The sequence below is a fragment of the Egretta garzetta genome, unplaced genomic scaffold, assembly GCF_000687185.1.
Source record: "Egretta garzetta isolate BGI_Z169 unplaced genomic scaffold, ASM68718v1 scaffold701, whole genome shotgun sequence".
NCBI lineage: Eukaryota > Metazoa > Chordata > Aves > Pelecaniformes > Ardeidae > Egretta > Egretta garzetta.
The window spans coordinates 4,272-15,449 of record NW_009258492.1 but is presented as its reverse complement, the minus strand read 5'-3'; the positions used below and the strand labels follow the sequence as shown (position 1 = coordinate 15,449).

The 11,178-nt window shown below is 46.9% G+C and overlaps 1 protein-coding gene across 1 annotated transcript; it reads right to left on the bottom strand.

Moving 5' to 3' along the window:
* Positions 1-9,074: 9,074 nt before the first annotated feature.
* LOC118452975 (claw keratin-like) lies at positions 9,075-9,729 on the bottom strand. The gene is given in 2 exon segments (XM_035901130.1): positions 9,075-9,183; positions 9,185-9,729. Coding segments are annotated over 2 exon segments (654 nt in total).
* Positions 9,730-11,178: the final 1,449 nt, after the last annotated feature.

Here is an 11,178-nt window from a genome sequence, read left to right as displayed (position 1 = left end):
CCGTGCTAAAGCGTGAGGAGCAAGCAGGAAGAAACGACCCGGAACGCTGAAGCACGACCCAACACAGGACTGAGCTCATGGCCATGGTTTTCAGATGCGGTGTTAGACACCCACAGCCTGAAGTTAATGGAGCTGTGGGAGCTTGGCATCCCCCCAAATCAGGCCTTTGCTTGTCTTTTGTTATGCTTTATATTTCTGATCACATCTTGTTCTCTTATGCTTTTTTGTATTTGATAATGACTACATAAAATATGTAATTATTAGAAATTGTCCTGCATGACTGAATTAGTGCAGTCCACTTAAACGATGAAGAAAGAAGATCTCAGTTTTCTGAATGTGCCATTATGAGAGGGATGAACGGGCCCTTAGTGGACCACGGGAATGTATTCCTTACACTTTACATTGCTTCCTTCCATTCCTCAGCCTCATTAAATTTGTGTTGCATCATATCCTGAGTCTGCCTGTACTGCTTTCTTCTCCCAGCCCCTTTTCCAGCTTGTCTGTGGTGAAACAGGTCCCTTTGCAAGTCATCCGTTCCAGAAAACACTGTGCAAATAACTTCATCCCAATTGCCAAGGGAGGAGCCAGATTTCAGTTGTGGAAAAAGGGTTTGGTGGGGTTTTGGGGGTTTTTTTTGTCTATACATGGTAAATCCAGCCCCAGACAATTTATCAAAGGCCAGAAAGAGATGATGTTCACCCGCAAGGGGTGCGTCTCCTGTTGTTGCAGCGCAGAAAATTTTAAAGTAAGGGAGCTGCTTCCACCTACACTTGAAAACCCTTCACCTGCTGTACCAGAGGGATGGAAAAAGGCCCTTTAACTGTTTTAATATTGCTGTTCAATGAGAACAAGTTTGGTTTGAGATGGATGCCTTTGAAGAGGGATGAGAATGGGGCAATGGGCTGATATGAGAAGGGAGATTAGCTCCCCTTCAGTGAGGAGTGGAATAGTCTAAATTCAGGGAAAGGCTCACCCGGCAACAATACTTCTCTTTATCCTTCTAGATAAAATAGACCAGAATTACTCACATTGTAAAGAGGACAGAGAAGTGCAGCAGGAAAATCTACAGGGGCAGGAGGAACACTGGAAATTATAGGGGTAAGCCTTTTTCTGAAGCGCTACCTCCACTCATCCGTTCTCAGCTTGCCGCACAAATAGGACATAAGTGCTATTACTGGGCAACCTGGAAGAAGACTGTGGCCTTCTTTACCCCATCTGTGATAGGAAGATCCCTTTAAAGGAAGGGAGAGCTGATGCTTTGCCCGAGCACAGCTGAGCTTGCTCAGGGCAGAGGTGCTGGGAGAAAGGCAGCAACCTGGTGCAGCCCAGAGCTTTCTGATGGGCGCAGCACCTCTTGGCAGCTGAGATCAGGCTCTGGTAAGTCTCAGAGGCCATGTGCACTGCAGAATCTCTCCTACGAGGGAAGGCTGAGGGAGCTGGGCTTGTTCAGCCTGGAGAAGAGAGGGCTGAGAGGGGATCTCATCACCACCTACAAATATCTTAAGGGTGGGTGTCATGAGGACAGAGCCAGACTCTCCCCAGTGGTGCCCAGCGCCAGGACAAGGGGCCATGGGCACAACCTGAAGCAGAAGAGGTTCCAGGTGAATGTGAGGAAGAACTTCTTGACTTTGAGGGTGATGAAGCCCTGGCCCAGGCTGCCCAGGGGGGCTGTGGAGTCTCCTTGTCTGGAGATATTCAAACCTGCCTGGATGATGTTCTGTGCCCCCTGCTCTGGGTGAGCCTGCTTGAGCAGGGGGGTGGGACTGGGTGATCTCTGGAGGTCCCTTCCAAACTCTACCGTTCTGGGATCCTGTGTACAGAAGCAAAAGAAAAACAAAGATTTTATTCTCTACTTCCCATCAGCAGGCGCTGTCCAGCTGCTTCCCAGGAAGCAGGGCTTCAGTAGCAGTTGTTCCAGAAGACAAATGTTGAAAATAAGGAATGCCTCCGCTCCTCCTCTCTCAGCTTTTATTGCTGGGCGGATGCCAGACGATATGGGATATCTCTTGGGTCAGTTGGGGTCAGCTGTCCTGGCTGTGTCCCCTCCCAAGACCTTGCCTGCCCCCAGCCCATTGGTGAGTGGGGGAAATGTTGGAGAGAGCCTTGATGCTGCACCAGTGCTGCTCTGCAGTAGGCAAAACAGGGGTGTGTTACCAACCCCTTTCCAGCTACCAGTACAAAGCACTATGAGGGCTGCTAGTGGGAAAATGAGCTCCATCTCCACCAGACCCAACACACCCCTCAAGGAAGAAGGTTTGAAGAGCTCTCCCTGCAGGCTCTGGGTGATTCAATGTCCTGTCAGCCCATACGACTCACAGCTTGATATCTCCAAAATTTCTGGCTTGGAGTCCTTTCCTGTGTCTGTACAGACTGATGTTGAACTGTAATTAAAGCCAGGGAAAGATGTTGACAAAGTTATATTGACTACAGTCATTAGTGGAGCTAAATTAAAGGAGGTACATCAGTTCCATGAAAAATTAATAATTTTAAGGAATAGGTTTTCTTAATAAAGAAGAGAAGAGAATGAAGAGTTAGCAGATTGATATTATAATACAGGAGGAGGTTGGTCTGAATTAAATGTGTAATATATATTTTTTGCCATCTCAACTGAAGCTATTGCTTGATCAAAGAGGACACATTCCAAAGAAGTCAGCATTCATTTTCAGTCATTGCAAAATAGCTCTCACTTACGGAGGTCAGCCCGGGTGTCTAACATGGTGGTGGAGGTACAATTCCAGAGTATCGATACGGCTGGAAAGCGTCATGGCTGAGGCACCACAGTGAAGGTATCTTTAACATATCCAGGTGGGCAGATAATGATGTTTCTCATGACAAAATACCTTTTTCTACTCTTGCAATCCCCTTCTTCAATTCTCTGTTAAGCTTTCTCCTAATCAACTGCCCCAGACCTCTCTGCAGAGGTAACCCCTGTGCATGCGCACTTTTTCTGAAGCTGGGATTGTTCCTTCAAGCATTCAGAAATTGTAGCAGAAAGGTTTGATGTGCAGCCCACTTCTTCAAATCAAAAAGCAAAACCAGCCCTCAAACATCATTTCCCCTCTTCGTTCCTGTCCCAAACTGCCTTCTTCAGGTTAAAACCTATCACAGCAACAGGTACAGCACAGCCCCGAAGTAAATGGTTTGTCTGGGGTTGTAGTTAATCAGAAAGTGTTTTCTTCGCTGCTGCAGAACAGGAGCTCGATTATCATGTTACAGAGAAAATTTTTAGGCAAGACAAGCTCAGGAGCTGCCTCTCAGGTTGTTACTGTGGTTGCTTTGGGAATGCCAGAGTGTATTAGACTGGGGTCTATGTAACCAGGCAGCGTGGCTGCAATATTGCATGCTATTGCACGGGGCAATAGGACAGTGGCATGAAAAGCAGGGCATGGAAGAGGACACACGCTCTGGACAAAAGACCTCTCTGTGTCTTCTCTTTCTCGAGGGATAAACTTGCAGCTGCTAATATCTATCGCTGAATAGCTGGAACAAGTTGGTCCCCTAAGGAAAAAAGAATAATTTCAGCTGGTTTTGCAGGACACTACGTATTTGTTACTGCCATCAGGGAAAATTATTTCAATACTAAACTTTGTAAAGTGTCTGCTGGGCATGCAGGGATAAGGGAAGAGGCAGGAAGGCTCTGGAGAGCAAGAGCTTTTATAGCTTTCTCAGGCTGCCTGGAGGATATGAGACTTTCTTGCACATTTACTAACTAGATCCTGCAGTTGTTATTATTATTATTATTATTATTATTATTACTACTACTACTACTACTATTACTATTTTTCATATGGCTGGGTTCCCACTAGTGAAATTGTTTTGTTTACTGTTTATGTTTATTGCCTGGACTTATCCTGGTATTGGATGAAAACCACAGCCTGTGGGGTCTCTTTCATCTTTTTGGTTTGCATCTATTAAATATGCCTGGCTCCATTATACTGACTCCACCTTCCCCAAGCGTGGATGAGTCAAAATTCAATTTGCTTAGGAATTTTGTCTGCTCTTTAGCATTTTGGTCACGCTGGCCCATGGGAGTACCACCACACTTTTAATTTAAGTCCTGAGACTGCAATTTCATCCCTGATAAGGGACTGCGAGATTTAAGATCACTACTCTGTAATATCCTGACGAGCAATATCCGAAAGCTTTCAGCTCCTGGGATGAGGAGGTTGAGCCAGCCAGGTTAACTCGACGTATGATCACCTTCAGGAGAGGACTTGTAATTCTTTTTATCATCACTGTACCTTTTGATGAGTTCGTTTTCAAAACCACAGGCTTCTCATATGGTCCATAGGTAGTTATTGCTATAAGGGAACACGGTTTTTAACGTTTCGATACCGCAGGAGTGTGCCTCTGTCTGTGCATTGGTGAGGGCACTGGGAAACTGGAAAATCTCAAGGGAGTGGAGACTCAGTCAGTAGCGGGCGTCATCACATACCTAAGGCCATCCAGTGTCCGGTGATTGGAACGGGATGTTCCACATGTGATTTTGTGCAGATATTTATATATTAAGTAAAAAAAATGGAAGGGGTCCAGTTTGTGACACCAAAGAATGTGAGGAAGTCTGTGGAATTTGTTAGTAATCCCGGCCACAACCGGAACCGCTGGTCCTGTTCAGATGGTGTCATACACCTTCACATTTTCTGATACTGAGTTATTTGCCTGTCTGAGCTGCTGATGAAAAGGTGGTGTGAACTTTGAAGCCTTTTGTTCTTCAAAAGCGTACAATCAGCATTTATTTCCCAGGCGATCTTAATGAAGATACTCGCCACTCAGAGATAATTTGCATGTCTCTAGCTAAGTGATTTAAACGTCAGGAGAGGAGAGATCAGAATACTGATCCCTGCCCTCCAGTCTGCTTATGTGCTGTACGCAATTACTTTTTAGTCTAGAAATTGTCTTTGAAAAAGAAATTGAATTGTTGCACATTGCAATGTTCTTAAGGACCATGTGAGATGAAGACGCCGTTATTTACTTTCAAAAGAGGAAAAAAGGACAAGACTATTATAAACTGCAAGTGGCTACCATTAATTTGGAGCGTAATTTTGGATAATAGTGCAAGGCACAGTAGGGGAGAAGAATAATTTAATGGCAAATGTAAAAGTGTTTGGCGTCTTTAATGACCCCATAGGTAAGCTTGTCCAAGACTTTGGGTGCCAGTGTCTCTGAGAAGCCTAAAATTCACAGTCTGACCTGAGTGGTTTCCCTGGAGTTTGATGTAGGAAGAAAGCTAAAGGTGCAGACTCCTTAGATTAAGGACTGTGAGACTCAGTTCCCAAATTGAAGAGCTGTGTCTCAAATTCCTTCATGGAAGTGCGGTGGTTTCATATTAAATGAACAGCTCAGACTGCTGATACTCTTTCATCCCATCTCCTGAGTCAAGAAAGTAAACCAGTATGTTCCCTCAGATAATCCATTTCCCAGTAAGTACCTTCGAGACTGGAAAAGTGCAATCAGCTCTGCTACGTGCTTTCTGTAACAGTTTTATTTTCTGAACTTGTGCGGCTGCCTGGCTGTTTGAGAGGAACTTGGCAAAGCTACAGTCCAATTCAGAGCCAGCAATGGTAACTTCTGGCTTTTTCAGTGTGAGATGAGTCAAAAACTTTTGCTCTCCATGAAGAGGGAAGGGGGATTTCACAGGGAAGTTCACAGGCATCTTTCCCAATACATATATTCATCTCTGTCAAATGATGTACATGGCATATATCGTCCTTAGGAAGCAAAAGGATTTCTTTAGTAACTCAGATGAATCAGCTGATTTGACCAGGAATTAACCGGGCTTGTAAGATTTTAAGATAAAAGAAACCTCTGTAGTGGACTGCATACATTATGGAGAGGAAATTAAATCCAGGGAATAAATACAAACAGGGAGGAAAAAGTAAATCATCGGCTGGGAATATTTTGCATACGAGAAGTCTTTAGCAATTGGCTGGTAAAGGTACAGGCACGAAGTACAGCTCAGGTCCTCAGGCACTCTAAGACAGCGTATAAAAGCCAGCAGAGAGAGAGTTGCTGCCATCCACTTCTTCTGCTTTATTCTGCTTGGTGAAAAGGGTAAGTCTGAACCTGCTTACTGCCTTCCCATGTCCTGAACTGTTGCCTTCATCGTATTTTATTTTTGCACTGTCTCATCTATTGCAGTCTAAGGTTTATGCTCTTTATCAGTGTGTGTGGGGAGACCTGCAAGTAGCTCTCTGGAAGAGGGTAGCTGTTCCTCAAAGGGTGGCGATTGCTGGATGCAGGATTTGAGACTCCTCTTTCCTTTCTGTCACTGGATCGTTCAGCTCCAAGGTGTTCAAATCTCTGCATGTGAATTGCTCAGCACCTAGGAGTGGACGTGGAGAATCTGTATAGAGATTTCTGGGTTTCTCGGGGCTTTTTCTGTAGATAGACAAGTAAGTGGGCTCAAATTTTCAAACGTGTGCTGAGCAATATTGAAAGTAGATCCCTTCTTGCACCAGGATACCATGAAAGCAATCCTTCTCTGTTCCTTTGGAACTAGGAATATTTTAATCATCTCCTTCTAAAATGCTCTGAATACTCTGGCACTAGGTCTCCATTGCAGCACCTCAGTAACCTGAACATCAATAGTAAAGCTTCCGCCGGTTCTATTTGCTTATCAAATGAATTTGGACACAGTCAGCTTCCATTTCCCTCCCCGACGGGAACAGGCAGAAAGCTGCTCTCTCTGTAAGACCGGCATAGAAGGAAATAAGCCCAAGGGGCTGATTAAGTAAGGATTAGGCAGAATATTTTTTCTTTTGCTGGTTAAGAGACAAGTCCGTCTGTGGGGAGGATGACAGCTCCCTTTCGCAGGTGAGTGTCATGATACCAGGTTTTGCTTCCCACTTCTACCTGCTGGGGAATTTTTCCTTAATTCCCTCTGCTGTGGGGTGAAGTTTCTATGAGCTGTATTGCACAGGAGGCCGAGCCTTGTCCCTCGCTTCCCACCTATTGCATGCATCCTGGGAGTGTGGTGGGAAAGGAGCTATTGGAGACGGCTCCAGAGCAGGCAGAGCTACCCCTTGAGCTGTCCTCTATAACACAGAGGACTTCGGGTTGCCTTGAAGTCTCCTTTCAACCTGAGACTAACACATTATTCCATTCTCCACATAGGCTCTAGTTAGTTGCTTGCACTCGCCACCATCTCAGCAGCTTAATTACATGACTGTAATTACAACTTCTTTCTTGTATTTGCTTCCTTCCCTGTGTTTCAGACTTAGTTGCACCCCACAACCATGTCCTGCTACGACCTGTGTCCTCCCACCTCCTGCGGCCCAACCCCGCTGGCGAATAGCTGCAACGAGCCCTGCGTCAGGCAGTGCCAGGACTCAACGTACGTGATCCAGCCCTCACCCGTGGTGGTGACCCTGCCTGGCCCCATCCTCAGCTCCTTCCCCCAAAATACCACAGTGGGATCCTCAGCATCAGCAGCTGTAGGGGATGCTCTCAGTGCCGGGGGGGTCCCTATCTCTTCCGGCAGCTCCTTGGGACTCGGAAGCCTTGGATACTCAGGTCTAGGTGGCCTTTACGGGAGGTCCTACCGTCGTTACAACCGGTGTGGGCCGTGATAAAGCCTTGGGGAAAAAACACAAAGGAACAACCAGAAGCTTAAAAGCGTGATCCGGATGCAGGACTGAGCTCATGACCACGGCCGTACGCTTGCTGACCACCCTCAGCTTTTCCCTAAGCTAATGGGACTGCAGGAGCTTGGCATTTCTGATTTAATGCCTTTGTTATCAATGAGGTGAAAAATGTAATTTTTATGGTTGCGTGCAGGAGTTGGGTGTCCAGCTGCAAAGCATTGCCTTGAAATGGATGATTTGGTTTATCCATATTCAAACCCCACTGCTTCCTTAGGCTGTACATTTTTTCAAAATTTTACTTCTCACTCATTAAATGTATGGTGCATCGTAATACGCGTCTCGCAATGTTCTTCCTCTCTCTTCCTCTTTGGAGCCTTCTCGGGGAGAAATTTGCCTGCATAAATTGTCAGCACCAGGCAGCTCTTCATTTAAATGGTACCATGCCCATTAGTAAGGAGGCAATCGTAGGTAAAGGTAAGCAAGGAGTAATATCCCTTTTTTGATAGGGTATATTTTCCCTTAGTCACACTTCTTCAAGTACAATACGAAATAATAATCTCTGGCTAACAATTAATGGGGGAAAGAGGTGAGAAAGGTAATGGTGCCTTTCAGGCAATATGTCATTTCATCGTTTGGTATTCCAATTCCTTGGAGCTCATAATCTCCCAGCAATCTCTGGCATTATTTTCATACTCTGTGTTTAGATTATGAAGAATATTTTGCCATTAACAGCGAATGGCAGTAAATATCAGGAAGAACAATTAAACCCCAACCAATTAAAGAAAAAATTCTGCAAGATTCTTCCTTTGTTAGCTTGCTACCTCAGGAATTCTGCAATTATGTGCTAATGGGTTGCTAAATTAAGTGGTGATCTGGGGGCCTTTGGGGTGTCACCAGAAATCCTCAGAGCAATAATAATTACCCTGCCCCTTCTGAACCCTGGGGAAGCTAAGGACAGCTAAATTGCTAAACAAACATCCGCTAACACAGAGCTGTTGATGCCTTCAGGATCCCAATGAAATGTTCACTCCACAGTTCAAAGGGAGGCTGAGCAGGGCAGATGGTTTGATAAATTCACTCAGCACACCAGGGAGTTTTGCTCCAAGAGGAGGCAAAAGACCAAATGAAAACCAGAGAGGTTCTTGTGCAACACCACGGGGTTTTAATGTCAGAGAGAAGCACAGCGGTCAATTAGGGAAAATCCAGGCAATACAAGGGCGAACGTGAGAGGCGGGTGTCACGCTCCGGTACCAGAGCCCTCCTCAGCACCCAGGGGACAGCCAAGGTGACAAAGGGATGCGGGGGAAACCGGGGATCAGCCATGCAGCCAGGGCACACGCTGGCACAGGGCAGTGGCTGCTGGGTACATTCATCCACCTCCTGTCCCCATGCCAGGATATGCTACTGGTCCCCATGGCTCTTGCTCTGTGTCCTCGTGCCGTGGTCCTTGCTTCAGGGCTGTGGCTGGTTCTGGGCGCCATCCTGGGGGCTTTAGAAAGCCCCACAGCTCCCGCGACGCGACCTGCCCCACCTCTGGGTGCCAGGGAGGTAATAGCCCGTGCCACAGGAGGAGAAGCCGGAGCTGTAGGACCTCCCGTTGGCCCAGGGACCCCAGGGGGGCAACCCAGCCCCCAGGGCCCCCAAAGTTCCCATACCCCCCAGAGCCCCCCAAACCAAAGGAGCCCCCATAACTCCGTGAACTCCCATAGCCCAAGGATCTCCCAGAGCCCCCCAAGCCAAAGGAACTCCCAGAGCCCCGGGAGCCCCCAGAGCCAGACCAGCCCCCAGAGCCCAGGGAGCTCCCATAACCCCCAGAGCCCCCCAGACCAAAGGAGCCCCCATAACTCCGTGAGCTCCCATAGCCCAAGGATCTCCCAGAGCCCCCCAGGCCAAAGGAGCCCCCAGAGCCCCGGGAGCTTTGAGAACTGAAGGAACTCCCCAGCCAGGCTGGGCCTGATGATCCCACGATGCTCTCCTGAGGAAAAGAGCTGAGTATGGGGCCTGGGACTGTCACCACGGCCGGTGGGGGGAAGATCACTGCTCGGGAGTCGGGGCATTGCTGCACACACGGCTCATTGTAGCTCTCAGCAACCGGCTGAGGGCAGGTCACCCCACAGGGGCTGCAGGACTCGCTGTAGCAAGACATCCTTCTCGTGATGGCCGCGAGCCTGCAATGCACAGCAGCAAGGAGTTTTAGGATAAGTGAACAAATACCAGAGCTGGGCTGGGAAGAGAGGGACCAATTTTATGAAGCAATGACTCTGTGTGAAGTATCAGAAGTTAGCAGGGAAACGGATAAATTTACACACGTTAACAAATAAGACTCATTCTTGCATCAACTCAACCTTTATCCTTTCTTTCATCTCATCATGATCACCTTTGATGTGAAACAGAAATTCAGTACTGGATAAATTAGGCAGACAGATCAGCTTGGACTGGCAAAGGGGCACTCACAAAGCGTAAGAACCAGTGAAAAAGAAGCCAACAGGAATATGAGAAAAAGCTCATTGTATTAAATAGGACTTCATGAGGTGTAAGTCACCCCAAGTATTCTTACAGCTTGGAGATCTACTTCTTATCCTAACGCAGTGAGTCACGATGCTGTGTCTGGACAAAGACACATTTTCAGAAGGAAACAAAGGATGTAAGTCTGTAAAAACACCTGCAGAAATCATCTCTGTGACAAAAGCATCGTTAGGTAAATGCTAAGAGTAGGAGAAAGCATGAGTGAACCCACACTTACCTTGTTCACTGCGGAGACAGAGACAAGAGAAGCAGATAGCAGGGCTGCAGGTGATATGGGCTTTTATACGCTTCTTTAAGCCACCCTTTGTGCTTCTGGTCCTAATTTGTTACAAAACAAACGTGATAATGGGAGCTTTAATTTTGCCACCTCAGCACTGTCCCTCCCAAATGTCAGTGTGGGTGTGATACAGGTGCTGATGACGATCAGTTACCTATAGTTGTCATTTTAGAGGATTTGGGGAACTTGCAGCTGAAAGCCAGCCCAAGAGGTGTGCATCACGTTGGTCCCATTTTCACGTGCAAGGTATTACTTACGTGGTGTGGTGCCAAGTCCACAAACCAGGTGAAGGTCATCCAACACAAGGTAGAAGTTCATCTCTGAGAAGACACAAGTCCTCCTCGCAGTTGGCTGGGGATCTGTAAATGTTTGGGATACAGAGGGCAAAGAGCTGCCACGATGCAGGCTCATTCCTGATGCGATACCTCTATTAATAACAGCATGAAAGCAGTAAACCCTAGCAAAGTTTTTAGCTTGTGCTCTAAGCTTTTCATTTCACCTATAATTAACCCAGGCAGGGAGATCTGGGCCTGATTTACTGCACCTGTCAAACGATATAGGGGAAAGATACAGTTCCACCATCGCTAGAAATACTAATGACAACCCAAGTGGATCTAGCGTTGGGCTGTGGAAACCTCTCCCAACACCCTTCTCTCAAGCCACCCGTGACAATTCAGGTGGCGCTAGGTTGGTAGAGTAATGGCTGGGCTAAGCGACACCTCCAAAGAGGCAGACAAGGCTTCAGTGATACAACCAGAACTGTTGCCAGGATCTCTGTCTAAGGCTAATACC